Below are 21,395 nucleotides of genomic sequence, written 5' to 3'. Positions count from 1 at the left end.
TTTAGTAGTTTTATAAATTAAAACATTATCACTAAAATTTCTTCTGCTTTTAAAAAGTGCATAAGAGCATTTTCTCCAGTGGGATTTCTAAATTATGGTCCCCAAGCCACTTACAGAAGTTTTAATCTGGAATGACTCTGTATTATTATTTGTGATAAACCATAATCTGATGAAAGGCACATTTGTCTTGGAATTATTCATCTGTATTAATTTAAACAAATATTAAAAAGTGCTGTGGTGTTTCCTCAGCTGTGTTGAGGAAGGAAGAGAGGGTCTCATCTCTCTCCCAACTTTACTATTTTTTTGCCAGTCACCAATTCTCCCTCCACCATCCACTAGATATCCTCTAAGTAGATCATCTTAGCTTGTTTTATTGCCCATCTTTGACTCAGGCACTCTGCCCAGAAGGAGGGCTATGCTGGTTGGGAACAAGTTGCTATGCCAAAGAAGTGGATTATCCTGACTGATGTAGATAGTCAAGGCCTAGTCCTGGAGTCACGTGGCTTCAGTCTCACCCAAATTACTGTGTGGGGGAGGAAAAAACTTTACACTCAAGGCTCTTTTCCTGGTCTAATCAAATAAACATGAGATAGATTAACAAGAGAAAATAACCAAATTTAATTACATATATATATATGTATGGTAACCCCGCATATATGAGGGAGTCAGAGAACCCACATACATGAGAGGTTTAGAGACAGAAAGGGAAATTGAAGGATATAAGTCATTCTGAGCTAGGAATGAGGTATTGTACTTTAGAAGGTAATTATACGGAGAGCACATGTTCAGTTTGCCCTGCTATCTCCACAGGTAAAAAGTCATTTCTAGTGATAATTCTTATCCTGGGCTAGGCTCCTAATTTAAATTCTTCTAGATAGTGAACACTCAGAAGTTTCTTTTGGGTCTGCAGGGTCTTGACTGCCTTTAGCTCAAAATAATTTTCATAGCACAGAGGCATATCTTGGGGTGGCTTCTTCTGAACCCCTACATTGTGAATCTATAATGAAAGAGGGGTGGAAGGGATTTTTAGGAAAACAGTCACATGTCTACCATAGATAACCTAATTGCTTAAGCCCACAGTATAGTCACTAATAAATATATCTGAACAAGTTTTGCATTGTAGAGAGATGAAAACCCAAGTTAGTGGCCAGACTTTGAAAAATACAATCTTTTAAAAACATATATATTTTTAATTGATTTCAGAGAGGAAGGGGGGGAGAGAGAGAGGAACATCAATGATGAATGAGAATCATTGATCGGCTGCCTCCTGCACGCCCCACACTGGGGATCGAGCCCACAACCCGGGCATGTGACCTGACCAGAATTGAACCATGACCTCCTGGTTCATAGGTTGATGCTCAACTACTGAGCCACACCGGTCGGGCAAAAAATGCAATCTTTTAAAAGTAAATTTAAAATGTGTTACATGTGAAACATATTTTAGTGTAAAACCACAAAAGGTGAGACTGAACATCTTATGAAATATATAGACATTTATGGCATACATATGGTCTCATGCTAAATTGATGTGAGCTAGATTGATAGGTTATGAGGAGACCTTGAGAAGATACGTGGAGGCTGACAACCTTAGATAAAAATATGACAAGGTGCCCACAACGCACACTCAAATATTTTTCTCTCCTGTCTTTTTTTCTTTTGAGGACTCTGAGATCAGCAATCTTTGTTAAAATCATATTGACCTATTGATAAAGAGGCATAATGGTAGGGCAGATCTTCCTTTAGGATCTAGCATATTTACATTGATGTTTTAGCATATAAAAAGGTATTTAGCCAGAAATTGAATTCTTTTGAAAATAGAAATTTAAGATATTTACTTCATCTGTTTGGCTTTTTGTTGTTGGAGGTCTTTGGGATATGAGTATGCTCTTTCTCCTTTCCCTTACTAAGTAATACTTGCTGTTAGAAATGTCAAATACTTGGATTAACAAGGTTAGTCTCTCAAGGCTTTCCATTTTATACTATTGTGACTGGTGACCTCTATTGTATTTTCTTTTAATTTTAACCAAGGCTGAATCCAAATACTTTGGAGCTTACTTTTATTTTCAGTGTTTAACAAGTCTCCACTTTTGTCAAGCTCTCACTTTAGCTGGGAAAGGAGACTGTAAATGAACGATTACATAAATAATTACTATTGTGATACATGCTCTGAGGAACATGGTCTTTAAGATTACATCAGAGAACCCTGATCTGCTTTTGGGAGATAAGAAAAGCTTTCCTGAGAACGTAATTTTAAGCTAATATCTAAATAGTATGCAGAACTTAGCTAGGCAGTGTAGTTTGGGAAACAAAGAATTGAACATACACAGCCCAGAGCCCTTTTTTGTTTGTGGTTATGATTAATTTTATGTAAGAAATGAATTAAATGATTCATTTACAGGTCTGAAGCTCAGAAAAACAGTCTCGTCTGGCAATATAAACTTAATCTATTTTTAAAGATATATATTTTATTGATTTTTTTACAGAGAGGAAGGGAGAGGGATTAGAAACATCGATGAGAAAGAAACATCAATCAGCTGCCTCCTGTTCCTACTGGGGATGTGCCTGTAACCAAGGTACATGCCCTTGACTGGAATCGAACCTGGGACCCTTGAGTCCGAAGGCTGATGCTCTATCCACTGAGCCAAACTGGTTAGGGCTAAACTTAATCTATTTCTAATCACTTTCTTGCCCCATTATCTCTCTATTTTTCTTAAAAAGCATACATTTTCTGCCCTAACTGGTTTGGCTCAGTGGATAGAGGGTTGGCAGGCAGATCAAAGGGTGCCCGGTTCGATTCCGGTCAAGGGAATGTACCTTGGCCTGGAGCTCGTGCAGGAGGCAAACAATTGATGTGTTTCTCTCACATCAATGTTTCTGACTTTCCCTCTCTCTTCCACTCTCCTTAAAAAAAAAAAAAAAAAAAAAAATCAATGGAAAAATATCCTTGGGTGAGGATTAACAACAACAACAACAAAAGCATACATTTTCTGATTTGAGTTCTTTATATATGTTTTTTTGTGTTTACAATTCCAGATTGTGTCATTTTCAACAGAAATTGCCCTTATTTGTTTAAAAGAAAACTTAATTGTTTCTTGATAAAATATAACACTTGGTTTTAAACATTTTTTTTTTTGCAAATTTGTTCTGGTGATGGGGCATCTGGAGCTCATGATGCTGTCTGTGGAACACCATGAAATATGGTATTCTAACAAGAAAGGTTTTTACTAGCAGAAATATGCCTGTTTTATTTTATGAAAGTGGTTTACTCTTTTTTGACACCTTCACTGTTACTTATTTTAGTTGATGTTGCTTAGTGTATATCTGTACTTTTATTTGCCTTTACTTGCTCATCTAACATTTTTTCTCTTAGAAATATGATTATAGATGACTAAATTAGGATTCTCCTGGGTACCCTGTAATGGGAAACATGAGAGATGTTTTGTGACACTGGGGAGAGTGCTGCTAGTCAGGAGAGTGGTCATTTAATGCCTACATAGTACTGTAGTTGTATCTTTAGGAGCTTTACTTTTCTTTGTAATGCACAATGATTGATACATGGTAGACAGTGTTTACTGTGGGACTGAGTTAATCTGAATCTGTAGTCATGACTATTTTCTCTTCATAAATTCTTAACAGTTTCAACTTCATCTTTATTGTAAAGAAACTACAAAAATTCTAAAGCTGTTAGAGACTGATTAGGTCTCTTAAAATGTTTGTTCATCTTTTAAAATACTATTTTACTTTCTTTATAGCTAAAAAGTGACCCTATGACTGAAATGATCTTTAAAAATGAACATAAAAAAAGAATCACTTTAATATTTCTTCTTTTCTTTGTTTTTTTTTTTTAGCTTTACAATGAAGAGGATAATTCAGAATCATCTGCTATAGAGCAGCCATCAACTTCAAACCCAGCACCACAGATTGTGCAGACTGCTCCTTCAGCATTAGTATTTGAAACTGACACTTCTCCTCCACCTTATAGCAGTATTACTGTGGAAGTACCTACAACTTCAGGTATTGTTGTATTTTTTGTTTGATTGTTTTAAATATATTTTTATTGATTTCAGAGAGGAAGGGAGACGGAAAGAGAGATAGAAACATCAATGATCAGAGACTCATTGATCAGTTGCCTCCTGCACACCTCCTAGTGGGGATCAAGCCCACAACCCGGCCCTGACCTGGAATCAAACCGTGACCTCCTGGTTCAAAGGTCAACACTCAACCATTGAGCCACACCAGATGAGCAGTATTATTATTTTTATTATGAAACAACTAATGTTTTTAATAGCTCATGTTTTTTACTCATTTGTTTTTTACCAGTATGGTTTCATGTAATTATCATGTCTATTAATAAACTTTTTGGTTTTATGATTTTAAAAAAACACTGTTTTCCCAAGTTTGTAAAATATTTACTCCATACATTACTTATATTGTTCTTTTTAAAATTTAATTGAAATATGTAGCTATTTAAACTTTTTTATGCTTAACTGGGATCTATTCCCAACCGACTAGCTTGTACTTTTAGAAGAAATGAACAAACATATATACACACATGCATATATAAATATACACGTATATACACACATATGTGTGTATATATACTTACATAGTCATTAAACAAGGTGTTATTAATGATGAGTGTGAGTGAGAATGTGGAATGTGTTAACAGAGGTTAGGGTATACATAATGTTATTCCATACGCATGGTAATAATTCTTAGACATAAGGCAGTGACTCCTACTTGCTACTGTTCATCTTATCCTTTCAGGTCATTCTAAAGAACTACCCTCATCTATTTCTCTGGCCACAATTTGCATTTTCCCAGCCACACTAATTTAATTATTATAGTGTTTTAAGTATGATTTTTGTATACTATTATACATTATTATAAATAACCTAAGTATTTTATATATTCTTTATTAAATATTTAAAAAATCAGTTGTTGAAAAACATTTTAATGTAAAAATTCTTTCATTGAGTATTTCATATTTCTTATCTCTCATGTTCTATAATTAGTGTCATCTAGCTTTCTCTGGTTATCATTTTTGCTTGTTCAAATTTTATTTAGACCATATATGGGATGTGTAAAAAGACCGGTATTTTTTACATCAAATTTATTTACTTTTTTTATGTAGTGAGTGAAAATCATCTCTATAAAGATGTTCTCACTGGTTAAATTAATAAAGGCTTACTTCTTCTATCTTCTATAATAATAAAAGCATAATATGCTAATTAGACCCAACAGCCAAACGACCTTCCAGATGACCTTCTGGACGACCACGCTATGACACTCACTGGCACCAGGCCAGCCAAGGCGGGTGTGATGCAATTGGTTGGCGGCCCAGGCATCGTCCCATGATTGCCCTACAGAGGGAGGCCCAGGCCACTGTCTGCCTGGGCGATCGATCAATTGGGGGGCTCCACAATTGTCCCAAAGAGGGAGGCCCAGGCCACCAGCTGGCAGGGCGATTGATCAATCAGGGGGCTCCATGATCGCCCCAAAGAGGGAGGCCCAGGCCACCGACCGGCGGATGGGCCGGGGCCTCCCTCTGCGGGGGCACGATCAATTGCCCCAAAGAGGGAGGCCCAGGCTACCCCGCAGCAATGCTGCAGTGAGTGGGCGGGGCCTCTCTTTGCGGGGACGTTCCATTGTGGAGCCCTGGTCGGGTGGGCAGGGCCTACCTCTTTGGGGCAGTCCATCAAGGAGCCCCGGCTGGGTGGGCGGGGCCTACCTCTTTGGGGTGATTGATCGTGGGGTTTGTGGACTGTGAGAGGGCACAGGCTGGATTGAGGGACCCCCCCCCTCCAGTGCACGAATTTTGTGCACCAGGCCTCTAGTTCTATCTTAAAAAAAAGAGTAATATGCAAATTGACCATTACCCCAACACATGATGGCTTTCCCCATGTGGACAAAAGATGCCTACCACAAGATGGCCAGCAGGGGAGGGCAGTTGGGGCGATCAGGCCAGCAGAGGAGGGCAGTTAGGGGTGACCAGGCTGGCAGAGGAGGGCAGTTGGGAGGGACCAGGCTTGCAGGGGAGGGCAGTGGGGGGGGGGGCCAGGCTTGCAGGGGAGGGCAGTTAGGGGCAACCAGGCCTGCAGGGAGGGCAGTTGGGAGAGGACCAGGTCTGCAGGGAAGGGCAGTTGGGAGCGATTAGGCCTGCAGGGGAGGGCAGTTAGGGGTGACTGGGCCGGCAGAGGAGGGCAGTTAGGGGCAATCGGGCCGGCAGCAGAGCAGTCAGGCGTCTTATCAGGCTGGCAGGGGAATGGTTAGGGGGTGATCAGGCTGGCAGGCAGAAGCGGTTAGGGGCAGTCAGGCAGGCAGGCAGGCAAGTGAGTGGTTGGGAGCCAGCAGTCCTGGATTGTGAGAGGGATGTCTGACTGCCCATTTAGGCCCGATCCCAGTGTGGTATCAGGCCTAAATGGGCAGTCAGACATCCCTCAAGGGGTCCCAAGTTGGAGAGGGTGCAGGCTGGGCTGAGGGACACCCCCCCCCCCTCCCCGTGCATGAATTTCGTGCACTGAGCCTGTAATTTGTATATAATGTTATTTGATCAACATGCTTGTTCAGCGCCCAGTTTGATGCATAGTTTTATGTTGATTTATTTGTCTTTGGCTATAAGATTTAATGACTGCTTTCTAAAATCTATTATTGGCTTACTTTTCTTCATTATTTTACAAGTTTCCAGAGTATATAGTACAGTGAATTTGCTACCCTGGATTTTTTTTTTTTTTTTAATCTATTTGATGGTAATCTTGAAGGAAGAAAATCCTGAAGATGTCTATTTCTGAATGATGGAAGATACTAAAAGTGGAAATCGCAGTCCCTTTGTTGTGACTACCATTGCTATGCTGTGTACCAAACTACCTCACACTTATTAGAGTTATGTAGCAATCATTATTATTAATTCTCATAGTTTTGCCTGTGAGATTATTTGGGCAAATAAATTCTTTGAGCATAGCAGTGTTGCTTACTTCTCTTACCTTGCACTCCTTTTCAAAATCTTATTCTTAGGGTTTTTGTTTTGTGTATGAGCCTTTAGATAATATTTATTAGTCCATTCTCTTTATAATAAATATAGGACTAAAAAACATATATGATTATAGTAGTAATTTCTGTGTTTTATAGCTTATAACATAGGACTACAATAGCAATAATAATCTTTAGTGGCCTGCCTGTTGTAAATTATTATATTATGTATTTGGCTATAAAATTACATAAAATAGTTCCTTTTAATGGTTATCCTTTTTAAATTCCTTTTCTTCAGATGCAGAAGTATACAGTGAGTTTTATCCTGTGCCACCTCCATACAGTGTTGCTACCTCTCTTCCTACGTATGATGAAGCTGAGAAGGCAAAAGCTGCTGCAATGGCTGCTGCAGCAGCAGAAACATCCCAAAGAGTAAGAAAGTTTTATTTCCTTTTGAGAATATTATTTTTATTAATTGATATGTCCATTTAGTAATATCACAATAGTGGTCTGTATTTGAGTGTTTGTGCCTATGTATATTTTTAATATTTTACTACTACTTACATGTGTCATTTTTATTGAACTAGGTCCTCTCCTAGTTAAATTACCTTCTTCATTCCTTGACCTCCTCATTTCTATTTCTGTTTCTTTTGATCTTTCCCTTTATCCCATCTTACATTGTGGTCATCCTAGACCCATGGTCGGCAAACTGCGGCTTGCGAGCCACATGCGGCTCTTTGGCCCCTTGAGTGTGGCTCTTCCACAAAATACCACGGCCTGGGTGAGTCTGTTTGGAAGAAGTGGCGTTAGAAGAAGTTTAAGTTTAAAAAATTTGGCTCTCAAAAGAAATTTCAATAGTTGTACTGTTGATATTTGGCTCTGTTGACTAATGAGTTTGCCGGCCACTGTCCTAGACCTTATCTTTACCCATACAATTATCACTTCTACATTCTTGATTTTAGGCATCTCATGCACTGGCCTTAACCTCCCATCCTTCTGACTCACCCTAGTTGTTGTTCTTTTTCACTTAGACCTCAAGTCCATCAACCTCTTCACTGCTGATGTCTTTATTTCCTTCCTCATATAGTTTACAGTCAATGGTCCATCATTGTATTCAAATTATCTTTTTTTTTCTATTCATATTTTGTATATTAGCATAATCAGTCTAGTGACTACGAATCAAGGTAGGTTAAAAAGCATAGAGAAATAACTAACAAAGCCTTTAAATTATGTTGTCCATTCACTTTTTCCCCCAATTCACTTTTATTTTGTCCTTTTAACACATCCCACCCTAGAATTTTGAATGATTCTACCTGCCCGTTCTCCCTCATCTTCCTATCTTAGTAATAGAGATAATCAATGGTATACATAAATGTTATTTCTTGTTTTGGTAAAAGGAGTGGCCAGTAAAGATATACAGGTATGATCATCTACAGCTAGGTAAAGGCAGAAATTATTTACATTTTAGTTTAACTGCAAGTAGGACTAGGGTTTGTTGCCCTTTTTTTGCTTCAGACTTTGGGATGTTATTTCAGATCCCTAAATTCATCCCATTTTGTTCAGGAAAAAGACAGAAAAAAATAACTTCACCCAGTGAAGCTAGAACTAGGTACGGGGCTAAGAGAGAGAAAGGCGTTTCTATGAATAGCATTTTCCTCTTGCCGCCATTAGGCCAGAGCCCAGCAAGTAGATTCTCTGGTAATGAGCATTTTACTGGATGGATTTCTTTTATTAGCTAGAACCCTTTCCATACCTGCTCCCACTCCCATCCTCCAACACACACAGAGTTAAATGTCAACATAAATAGCTTTGGGCACATAAGTAAAGACAGTAAACCCCAAATTTAATATTTATTCCTTTTCTCTCAGGGAGAAGTTAAGTCTCTGTTAAGGTGGTGCATAAATATAGCTCAGTCAATAAGGATTTTTTATGCTGGGAGGAGAGAATCATAAAGAAAGAGGATGGATCTATGAAGTGTGGAGTTTCTATCAAAATCAACTATAGGTTGCTTAGTACAGTGGTCGGCAAACCGTGGCCTGCGAGCCACATGCGGCTCTTTGGCCCCTTGAGTGTGGCTCTTCCACAAAATACCACGTGTAGGCGCGCACGTACAGTGCGATTGAAACTTTGTGGCCCATGCGCAGAAGTCGGTTTTTGGCCTGGGCGAGTCTATTTTGAAGAAGTGGCGTTAGACCACTCAAGGGGCCAAAAGAGCTGCATGTGGCTCGCGAGCCGCGGTTTGCCGACCACTGGCTTAGTACATATATGTTTGTATGTGTATTTGTATACATGCACACACTCAGTGAAGTAGAGGGACAGTAACTCCTTTTCTCAGGTAGTGTCTCCCTAAAGACCTTGGAAATACAAATGTCCTTAAAGGGTTTCATGAACCTTGTGTCTTTACTGCCCTAATTTCCATGCAGTAGGATTTCTCTAAAGAGAAAGTAGGAAGCATTAAGTCTTTTTCTCTGTGCTTTGAGAAAAGCATAAGGTGATTTTACCTATTGAAGAAAAAACTCCAGAGTTTTACTATTCTAATCTTCCACTATCATTTCCAGCACCTGCTTTAGAAAGTATTTGATTCCAGCCTGAATTGGGAACATGTTTATAAAGAGAAGTTTTTTGTTTTCAACTGCTTTAATATAACTCTACCTGTGAGAATTGTGGAAAATTTCATGGAATGCAAAATAAAATTGTACAGGAGACGTACTTAGATGTTTATAAATAATCTTTTAAATTCATCAGTTTCTTCTTTTTTTAAATCCTCAACTGAGGATATTTTTAGAAAGAATAAAAGGGAGAGGGAGAGACAGAGAGAAACACCGATGTGAGAGACTCACATCGGTTGGTTGCCTCCCACATGCCCCCCACCAGGGTCGGGAGCCTGTAACTGAGGTATGTGCCCTTGACCAGAATCGAACCCGAAACCTCTATCCACTGAGCAAAATTGGCTTGGGCTTAAATTCATCAGTTTCTAACCCAGTGCTCCATCACTTTTTTCTACAAAATATGATTATATTTCTTTTTTTTTTTTTTTTTTTTTATGGATTGATTGATTTTAGAGAATGAGGAAGGGGGAAAGAGAGAAAAATAAACATCGATTTGTTGATCCACTTATTTATGCATTCATTGGTTGCTTCTTGTGTGTGCCCTGACTGAGAGGAGATCGAACCCACAACCTTGACATATCGGGACGACACTCTAACCAACTGAGCAACCTGGTCAGAGCTCTAGTATGTGTTTCTATACTTGATTCAGATTTTTTTTTAAAAGGTCTAATTAGTTTTGAGTATAGGCATACCTTGGAGATAATGCGAGTTCAGTTCCAGACCACAGTGATAAAGCAAAGTATTGCAATAAAGCAAGTTGTAATCTTTTTGTTGGTGAAGCATCTTGCCTTCCGTTCAACATTTGTGAAATGCAATAAAGCAAAGTACAATAAAGTGAGGTATGCCTGTATATTCACTTGTAAATGAATCTCAGCTGGGTGACCTGAAGCCTGTTTCTTGAGTCTTTTCTTCTTGGGAGAATACAGGTGGTAAGGAGACTTGGAAACACTGTTTTCTATTTCTTATGTATAGGGTTGCATGTATCATATGGAAAATTAAAAGATTTATGAAAATAAACTTATTTTTTAATATTTCTATGAAAAATATTTGAATTCCAAATAATGCACTTTATAAGACTTTTAGAATATGGCTTGTTCTTGTTTATCAGTTAGTCTCATTTTATAACCCTGTCGTGGGTAGGGTTTGGAATTTTTTGTAACGTGTTTTATTTTTTATTATTTTTAAAAATATATTTTTATTGATTTCAGAGAAGAAGGGAGAGGGAGAGAGAGAGAGAAACATCAACGATGAGAGAGAATGCTCTGACTGGGAATCGAACCATGACCTCCTAGTTCATAGGTTGATGCTCAACCACTGAGCCATGCTGGCCAGGAACGTGTTTTAAATTGTGTCAGTATCTTGTCTTTTCACATAAAAACTAGCATTTGATAAATTGTGAGTAAATCCAGGACAAGGACCTTATATTTATGATTCCAGCACCTATCTATCATCTGGGACATGTTTGGTACTTAATAAATGACAGTTAATGAATGCTTTCTTTACATTTGCCAATGTGGGAAATTAAGAAGAAAATACCAGAGTTGTTCTTCATTTTAAAATATTTTACCAATTTTAGGATTTATAAATCAGCATTAAACATAGTTATAGTTGAAATTATTGCACAGACACCATATTTTATTTTTTAAACATTCTATTTAAATGTTTCTATTATTTTGGTAGTTGAATAAAATTCCATGGAATCAATCCTATATAATAAAAGCCTAATATATGCTAAGTGTCCGGTTGTCTGGTTGGCCATGCAACCAATTAAAACATAGTATGCTAATGTATGCTAAGGCCTCTTAACTGCTTGCTATGACGTGCACTGACCACCAGGGGACAGATGCTCCAACTGGTAGGTTAGCTTGCTGCTGGAGTCCGGCCGATCAGGACTGAGTGAGACGGGCCGGACATACCCTGGAGCCCTCCTGCGGTCCCTCCCCGGCTGGTCAACCTCCCGTGTCCCTCTCCGACCCCGATCGTGCACCAGTGGGGTCCCTCAACCTGGCCTGCGCCCTCTCACAATTCGGGACCCCTTGGGGGATGTCGGAAAGCCAGTTTTGGCCTGAAGGTGGAATGACCGGTTGCTATGACGTGCACTGACCACCAGGGGGCAGATGCTCAACACAGGAGCTGCCCCCTGGTGGTCAGTGCACTCCCACAGGGGGAGCACTGCTCAGCCAGAAGCCAGGCTCATAGCTGGCGAGCACATCAGTGATAGCAGGAGCCTCTCCCGCCTCCACAGCCGTGCTAAGGATGTCCAACTGCCGGCTTAGGCCCGCTCGCTAAGCTAGCAGTCAGACATCTCCTGAGGGCTCCTGGACTGCGAGAGGGTGCAGGCTGGCCTGCAGGACCCCCCGAGTGCACGAATTTTGTGCACCGGGCCTGTAGTATACTATAATTTAGTGGTCATTTCTCTCCAGTGAAAATTAGATTGTTTAAAAATTGTGTCTTATGTGTGTGAGTGTGCGTGCATGTGTATGTGTGTGTTTTCTGGTGTTAACCTTGTAAGGAACATCTTTGTGCATACATATGTCTTCTGTCTTTTTATAAATGATGTTCTGCCCAGCCTGTGTAGCTCAGCTTCGCCTTATGAACCAGGAGGTCATGGTTCGATTCCCAGTCAGGGCACATTCCTGGGTTGCAGGCTTGATCCCCAGTAGGGGGTGTGTAGGAGGCAGCCGATGAATATTTCTCTCTCATCGATGTTCTATCTCTTTCTCCCTCTTTGAAATCAACAAACATATATTTTAAATAAATAAGTAAATAAAGTGATGTAAAAATCTCTGGACCAGTGTTTTAAAAGAGTATGAAATATTTATATTCTTGCCATGATATTGACAGTTTTTTTCCCCAGGGGTTGCTCATATTCTACTTGAATATTTATTTCTTAAGTTAACTTGGAATTATATAAAATTTCATTAGTATGTATTTAATTGTTGCCATTCATTACATTTACCATAAAGGATAGCCTAGGATATAAATGCAGATTTTAATGATTCTTTTTGCCCAAATAATGAGAAACATGGTTTTAAAAGTCTTTTTGTTTCATGAAAGCAACCTATGTAGTGAGACTATCATGATTGAATGGAAAGAACATCAGTGTCCTGGATTCAACTCCTGTCTTGATCTAACTAATTATGTGATCCTGGGCAGGTTACTTAGCTTCTCTGATCCTCTCTGTGTACTAACACAAAATTGATATATCAACACCCAGCTGAGGTTATGTATCTGTAACATGGAGATAATGTATATGTATATCAGGTCATGTCACTCATTTGATCAAAACTCAGTAAGACCACTCAATTCACTCAGTAAAATATAAAATCCTTCAGTGGACTTACTGACCTAATTTCTTCCTATTTCTCTCTTAATAGAAAGGAACTACTTCCTTGCTATTTTCTAGCATGGCAGGTATGATCCTATAAGATTCTTGTGAGGCACTGCTTAATCTCTTTGTCTGAAACACTTTTCTGTGAGATATTTACATAGTTAACTCTTATGTCTCCTTTAAGTCTGCTCAAGTGCCATCTCAACGAGGCTTCTTGACCACCATATTTAATACTGTAACCCATAACCTCAAGCATTCCTAAACCATCCTTCCCCCTTTTGTGTAGAGCATTTACACCTTTTAATAATATATAAATAACTTATTTATTATGTCTTTGTTTGTTGTCTAACTCCCCTTACTGGAGTATAGGCTCCAGAAAGGCAAGCATCTTTGTTTTATGTACACTCATGTATCCCTAATACCAGGAAGCTAAGTCTTGTGTAGAAGGGGTATTTCATCAATATTTGTTGAATATTAGACAATCAGTGATAACAGTCTTATACATACTTTCAGACAAGTTCTCTACATTTATAAGCAAATACATTAATATTTTAGTATATTTTTGTACTCAAAAGGCATTGTACTATACACATGATTTTCATTTAGTATATTTTAGAGATCATTAAGAGAATACTAAGAACTTTTGTTCTTTTTTAAAAATTTTACATTACTTTTAAAATTTCATCACATATTCAGTAATTTACTTAATTGGTCTGTCAAGAATTGTGAATCATCTGAGATTTTACCATACTTGGCAAACTACCTGATTAGCTTGTCAATTTTGGGAATGTTGGCAGAAGACAAGAGACTGCTCAGGTCAGAGACAAAAACTTGATTATTTACATCAGTGGTTTTAGCCAGAGTATTAGCATTTTCTCACACCAGTTTCTTGAGCTTTAGTTCCCACAGGGCAACTCAAAGATGGCCACATGGTACCTCCAGACACAGTGTGAAACCCTGAATGTAGGGAACCCAGTATTTTCTAATGGTAACTAAGCACGCCCACACCTTTGCTCTGGAGAGAGACATGATCGTCCTCTTCCGGGGCAGCCCACTATATATAAAGATCCTTAAAAAAGATAGTACAGAAGAAAGGCAAGCAGTGCCTCTACCTGGAAGACATGCAGAAACATGAGAAACTCCTGGAGAATTATCTCTGACAATAGTCCATTATTGATGGGCATTTATATTGTGTCTAATCTTTTGCTTTTATTAACGTTGCTGCAGTGAATTATCCTATACTAGCGTTCCCATTGCAGGAAAAATCCTGCAATAGGGTTTCCTGCTGCACTCTACCCTGCCCCGCCTTCTCCGCCAGCCCACCTGCTTTTCCCTTCTCCCCTGGCCCCGCCTCCGCTCCTCCCTTTTCCCCCGCCCCCGCCTCCGCTTCTCCCTTCTCCCCCGCCCCGCCTTCTCGGCCAGCCACCTGCTCTCCTTCTTTCTCCCCCGGCCCCGCCTGGGCTCCTCCCTTCTCCCCCAGCCCCGCCTCTGCTCCTCTCTTCTCCCCCGGCCCCGCCTTCTCTGCCAGCCAGCCTGCTTTTCCCTTCTCCCCCGGCCCCGCCTGGGCTCCTCCCTTCCCCCCCGCCCCGCCTTCTCCCTTCTGCCTCCCAGCCTGCTTTTCCCTTCTCCCCCGGCCCCGCCTCTGCTCCTCCCTTCCCCCCCGCCCCGCCTTCTCCACCAGCCTGCCCGCTCTCCTTCCTTCTCCCCGGGCCCCGCCTCCGCTCCTCCCTTCTCCCCCGCCCCGCCTTCTCCACCAGCCCGCCCCCTCTCCTTCCTTCTCCCCCGGCCCCACCTCCGCTCCTCCCTTCTCCTCCCCCCAGCTTGCTTGCTTCTCCGCAGCTTTGCTCCCTTCTGCAGCTCTTGGCTTCTTTCTACGCTGTCTTGATATGCAAATTAGCCGCCATCTTGATTGGGTAATTTGCATACTCGTCCTGATTGATTGGTGGGTGTGGCTTGGGCGTAGCGAAGGTGCGGTCAATTTGCATATTTGTCTATTATTAGGTAGGATAATTTGCATATTTGTCTATTAGGTAGGATAATAAAGATGTAATATGCAAATTGACCCTCACGCCCTCACACAAGATGGCCGCCCCCATGTGGTCAAAGATGGCCGCCACAAGATGGCCGGCAGGGGAGGGCAGTTGGGGGGGACCAGGCCTGCAGGGGAAGGCAGTTAGGGGTGACCAGGCTGGCAGGGGAGGGCAGTTAGGGACGACCGGGCAGGCAGGGGAGGGCAGTTGGGGGCAACCGGGCCTGCAGGGGAGGGCAGTTAGGGGCGACCAGGTCGGCAGGAGAGGGCAGTTGGGGGGTACCAGGCTGGCAGGGGAGGGCAGTTGGGGGCGACCAGGCCAGCAGGGGAGGGCAGTTGGGGGGACCAGGCCTGCAGGGGAGGGCAGTTGGGGGCGACCAGGCCTGTAAGGGAGGGCAGTGCGGGGGGACCAGACCTGCAGGGGAGGGCAGTTGCGGGAGACCAGGCCAGCAGGGGAGGGCAGTTAGGGGCGACCAGGCCGGCAGGGTATGGCAGTTGGGGGCGACTGGGTCGGCAGGGGAGGGCAGTTGGGGGCGATTGGGCCGGCAGGGGAGGGCAGTTGGGGGCAATTGGGTTGGCAGGGGAGAAGTTAGGCATCGATCAGGCTGGCAGGGTAGTGGTTACGGGGTGATCAGGCTGGCAGGCAGGCGAGCGGTTGGGAGCCAGCAGTCCTGGATTGTGAGATGGATCGGGCCTAAACCGGCAGTCAGACATCCCTTGAGGGATCCCAGATTGGAGAGGGTGCAGGCTGGGCTGAGGGACACCCCCCCTCCCCCAGTGCACAAATTTCGTGCACCGGGCCTTTAGTATTTAATACATTTCTTATAAGCACGAGTATATGTGTGTGTCTGTACAATGTATTTGAAGAGCTGGAATTGCTGGGTCAAAGGTTATGTACAATTTTTTTTTGGATAAATATTGGCACCATTGATGTTTAAGGGTCCTGTTTTCCACTTGACACTAATGCAACAATGTCATATCTATCTTTTCTTAATATAATTTTCATTAATTCAATGTTATTCAACTTTTATCTTTTTTGTGTTTACCCTTGAAGTTACTCTTTTCAAGGTTGCCCATGAAAAATGAACACTTTCTAGACATTGTACTCATCTGTTTTGTCTATACAACAAATTGAGAATATTAGATTTTATTTAAATTCTTATTTTTATATTCAAGGTAATAAAGTTCTAATGTCTCATGTTTTACAGATTCAGGAGGAAGAGTGCTCACCAAGAGATGACTTTAGTGATGCAGACCAGCTCAGAGTGGGTAATGATGGGATTTTTATGCTGGCGTTTTTCAGTAAGTGATCTTTTCTTTCCAAACTTTTTAGTTTTTTGCATATATTGGCTATGCATTTTTAAAATAACAGACAGTGAAGAAAGGCAAATATTGTTAGCATGTGTCTACCTTTTTTAAAATGTAAATTGTTCCTGATACTAGCTAAGTGTGATCAAATGTTACAGTACAAACCCTAGAATTTATTAAATACTTATCAGATGACTGTATTGTAGTCATCATGCTAGATGCTGACTGTATAGAGATATATAAGCATCTTTAAGTTAAATATAGTTTTATATGAGTAATGCTTCATGTCCATTCAATATTGTAGGAGCATGTAGAATGAAACTATAAATTCTGCTTTTGAGGCAGAGGACTTTTCCATTTGAGTGTCTTTAAACCAGAAGAGAAGTTGGAAAAAGAAATATTCTGGGCAGCTAGAACCATGTGATTTGAGACACATAAGTATGAAAGTGTAAGACTTATTTGAAGGGAATGGTGAGTAGCTAGAAGCCCAGAAATCTAAGTTACATTTTGTAACATCTTGCAAAATTAATATTTAACTTATAAAGTAAATTTAAGATACTTGTGGGAAAACTGTGTTATAGTCTTTATTATTTCAGTTTCTAATTGGCACAGTGTAAACAGTAAATAAGATTATGAAACTCAAAAAAATTAAATTGCTAAAATAAGTTTTGGAAACCTGATATTCATGTAGTCTATATATGGTTAATTTCTGCCCTCAGCTTAGTTAGATGATCAAGTTTTTATACCTTCTTTGATAGAATGCTAATATAATTCATGATTTATTTTGATAATAAAACCCAGAAGTAGTTTACTTACTTAGAGTACCACATTTAACTTTAAAAATAGAAAATACATACTTTCTGAATTGAATTACTTTTGAATCTGAAAAATTACTGACCTCCTCTATTTTTTTTAAAGATTTTTTTTTTTAATTGACTTTTAGAGAGAGAGGAAGAAAGAGAGAGAGACAAACATTGATGTGACAGTGAAACACTGATTGGCTGCCTCCTGCACCCACGCTACCAGGATCAAGCCCGAAACCCGGGCACGTGCCCTGATGGGAATTGAACCGGCGACAACACCCAACCAACTGAGTCACATCGGCCAGGGTTCTTGCTTCCTTTTTTTCCATCTTCTGAAGAAGTAGATAATTACTCAGAAATGGGTGGGTGATGGGTGGGCAGTTATATTTTTCTCTTCAAATTTATTAAATTATATTCAGGTAGGCACCAGCTAATTTAATACAATATTTAAATCTCATGGTTTTAGTTAACAATTTCTAGTTAAATATGATGTTAGATACTATGCAAAGGAAATGAACACTTTAGCTACAAATAACTACTGTTTTTTACTGCTAGTTTAGTGAACCTTGTTTTCTTAATTTTAGTTCAGCTAATAATCCTTTAAATTATTAGTAGTACACTTCCTTACATATTTTGATTATGAGTCATGTAAACATTGATTCCTTAATTAGAAAAGAAAGAATTTAAGTTTATTGTACTCTATGTAGTATAAATACCTGTTTTTTAGGAATAAAAACCTGTTATTTTGACACTATCTAATTATTTGACTCAGAGCTTAATTATTATTTCTCCATTTCTGTCACTAAATCATACTCTTCTTTTTAGTTTTTGGATTTGAAAACATTTTACTAATGTAACAGTGATGTAAATGCATGATAACCTAGACACTTGATTGACTTTATTTTTGGCCACTAGTGATATATTAATTAATGTAAATGCGAGTATTTATGTTAATATATAAAATGGAAATTATCTGACTTGTTTTAAATTTTTACTGAATTATGTTTCTACAGTTTATGTTTTTATACTATTTCATAGTCTACAAATATTGCACTAATATTATAAAGTTAAATTATAAATTATTTATCTTTATTTCCTTACATATTTTTTTCTGGTGTCTATAGGCCAGAGCTTGAGCTTACTTGCTTTAAAGAGCATAGATTTATTTGTGTTCACTACCACCTAGTGGCTATTCTACAAATTGCAACTTGCTATATTTTCCATGCTTAAACTATCTAGCAGTTGTCTAGATTGTTCTATTGTCTGTTTCTAAGGTTTTAGAAATAGATTTCCTTTAGTGTGGTTTATAACTTAAGCATTTTGGGTTCTATAAGTTGTACAAGTAAAACTACAGTAAATATCAATTATAACATTTCAGTTAAAACCTTTTGTTGGTTTAATTCTTGCTATCTGTTTTCAATGTCTACATTTCTTTCTTTTACCACATGAAACCCTATAAAAAGTTTTACCCTTAAATATGATAAGATAATTGCATGTTCATGTTCTGAAAATGTAAAGAAAGAAATATTTGTATCCCCTGATAATGTTCTAGCTTCTCCAATCCCTTGAAGTGTCACTGCAAAATGCCTTTTACACGCCTAACTGCCTCTGATCTTATATTTAACAGGTTTTCTCTTTAACAGAAAGGAAGTAAGTTATTTATCAGTTAGAAAGTAGAAATTAAGATTTTGTTCACTGGATAACTGACAGCCTGTGGAAATAACCCTGAACTCTATTACTTAAGAATATATTGGGCTGTATCTAGAAATTGTTTCTTCTAAGGTTGAGCCTTTTGTGTCATGTGTGAATCTTCACTTCAGTGTACTATATTAATAATTATTTCCATTTTAGATACGAGGATCACATAACTAAAGAAATATTAAGTTAATTGTACCTTTAAAAAGAATTAGAAGAGTGTTTCGCAATGTAAATTCTGACTTGTAAGAAATTACCAAATTATCTTCCAAAGTGGCTGTACTATTTTGCATTCCCACCAGCAGGGAATGAGAGTTCCTGTTGCTCTGATCCTGATTGACATTTAGTGTTAACATTAAAAAAAAAAAAAAAAAAAAAGACATTCCAGTAGATGTGTGGTGGTATGTCATTGTGGTTTTTATTTTCATTTCCTTAACAATTAATGATGTTGAACATCATTACTTAGTAAATTCTTTTGAGCCCCTCCATGGACAAGTCATAAAAGTTACAGTTACAGTTACTAAAGGGGTTGTCTGAGCACCACACATACGAAAAATAGTAAATTAATGATTTGTTTTGTGCATGCAAAGCTGTGGGTTTTTTTTTTTTATTGTTTTTGGATGACATTATACATTGTAAGTGAATCCAGAGAGAGAACATTTAAGCATTGCAATTATATCTTTAAAAACTCACAATATTTATGAAGTATTAAATTTTATTGAATTTGTTATATTTAAATTTTATTTGAATTTATTGAAGAAAAAGTTTTTAATTAAATTCTCTATAATTTAGTGGATAAACCTTAAAACAATGTCTGTTTAAAAATATATTTTTTATTACTTTTTAGAGAGAGCATGGGTGAGGGAGAGAGAAACATTGATGTGAGAGCAAGACATCGATCGGCTGCCTCCTGCACCCCCCTACCAGGGATGGAGTCTGCAACCTAGGCATGTGTCCTGACCGTGAATCGAACCAACAACCTTTTGGTCCATGGGACGACACCCAACTAACTGAGCCACACTGTTCAGGGCTAAAACAATTTCTTAATATATTGCTAGATCACGTCTTTCTAAATGGCTCATAGTTTAAACAGAGAGTCTAGATAAGACAGAAGTTTATCCCTGTGTAGTTCAAAATTAAGTATAGTGAAATTGATTATTCTTTGAGAACCTATTGTCTTAGAAACCTGGTGTATTTATATGTGATGAAAATTTTTCTTTGATCAAAATATTAATAAGCTTTTAATGTTTGCATATTTATCAAATATGCATATTTATCATCTATGATTTTCATTTGTTTACTTTCAAAACAAGTATCAAGTTGTTTTTAATTTTAAATTTTTTATTTTGAAATACTTTAAAACTTAGGAAAAAGGTTGTAAAAATAGTGTAGTTCCCAACTTTTATTCAGCTTTTCCAAGTCTTAACATTTTACATGACTTCAGTTCAATAATCAATATTTGGTAATTAATATTAATGAAATACTAACTGGCTTACAGATCTTATTCAAATTTTGCCAACTGTCTCATTAATGCCCTTTGTCTGATCCAGAATCTAATCTAGGATTACACATTGTTTTTAGTTGCCATGTTTCCTAAGTCTGCTTTAATCTGGAAGAGTTTCTTAATCTTTTCTCTTGTTTCTTATGACTGATTCTTTTGAAGAATACCAGTTAGATGTGTGTGTGTGTGTGTGTGTGTGTGTGTGTGTGTGTGTGTGTGTGTGTCTGTCTGTCTGTCTGTCTTTGTCTCTTTCTCTCTTTGCAAAAATACCACAGAAATGATGCGTCCTTCTCAGTGCATCACAACAGGAAGGAATAATCTAGATATGTGTTGCTACTGGTGATACTTCCTCTCATCAGATTAAGGTGATGTCTGCCAGCTCTCTTCACTATAAAGTTACTGTTTTCCCCTTTTTAATTAATAAGTATCTTATGGCTACTGAAAATTAAAAGTATAGTCTTTCTATACTTTTAATGGATAAACTGTAGCCTACAATATTACTTTCTAGGTTATCCTGATCACCGTTTTGGGTAGGTGGAAGGTATAGGTGGTAAAAAGAAACAGAATATAGGTAAAAGACTTGGTTGTTTCAATCCTGGCTATACCACTTACTTGCTTTATGACTTCATGTGCAGCTTAACTGTTCTGAGTCTCAATTTGTCCTTCTGTACAGTGGAATTAATTTGACCTTTCCCTTCTTAAAAAGCTAATGTGAGGAACAAAGGAGTGAAAATATATGAAATGTCATAAATTATAGTGTTCTATTAAGTGAAGGTGGTGATAATGTTCTCCTTCCCCATCCTTACCTGAGAACTCACCTTTTAGTTATAATAAGTAATATGATTTAAAATGATTTTCAAATGTCATTAACCTGTCCGAACCTGCCTGATTTGCTTTCTTACAAAGAAGGGCACGCTGAAGGTGAATGTGGAGAAGTGTAATCGGAGCAACAGTAAGCATTCTTTACCAACTTTCCTGAGTTTATTGCCTTGCTTCCCTGCTGCTTGCTTCCCCAAATCTTAACTAAGGAATATAGGCTACCTAAGGTTGTTGCTTTTTTGGGTTTTACCATGGGCCTTGTTATATGGGGAATAGGTGCCCTATGCCCTGTAAGCTTCCATATTTTACCCTAGGTTTCCAGGGAAACATG

At 38.9% G+C, this 21,395-nt stretch overlaps 1 protein-coding gene across 1 annotated transcript in view; it reads left to right on the top strand.

Annotated features, from left to right (window-relative positions):
- NDFIP2 (Nedd4 family interacting protein 2) overlaps positions 1–21,395 on the top strand; it is a 65,008-nt gene that overhangs the window by 22,754 nt on the left and 20,859 nt on the right. Inside the window, exons 2-4 of the mRNA XM_079779601.1 lie at positions 3,849–4,014; positions 7,268–7,401; positions 16,147–16,240. Coding sequence (XP_079635727.1) covers positions 3,849–4,014; positions 7,268–7,401; positions 16,147–16,240 — 394 coding nt within the window. The remainder of the gene's footprint in view (positions 1–3,848; positions 4,015–7,267; positions 7,402–16,146; positions 16,241–21,395) is intronic.

The sequence above is a fragment of the Cnephaeus nilssonii genome (assembly GCF_951640355.1).
Source record: "Cnephaeus nilssonii genome assembly, chromosome: 8".
NCBI classification, from domain to species: Eukaryota; Metazoa; Chordata; class Mammalia; order Chiroptera; family Vespertilionidae; genus Cnephaeus; species Cnephaeus nilssonii.
This window is presented reverse-complemented; position numbering and strand designations above follow the sequence as displayed.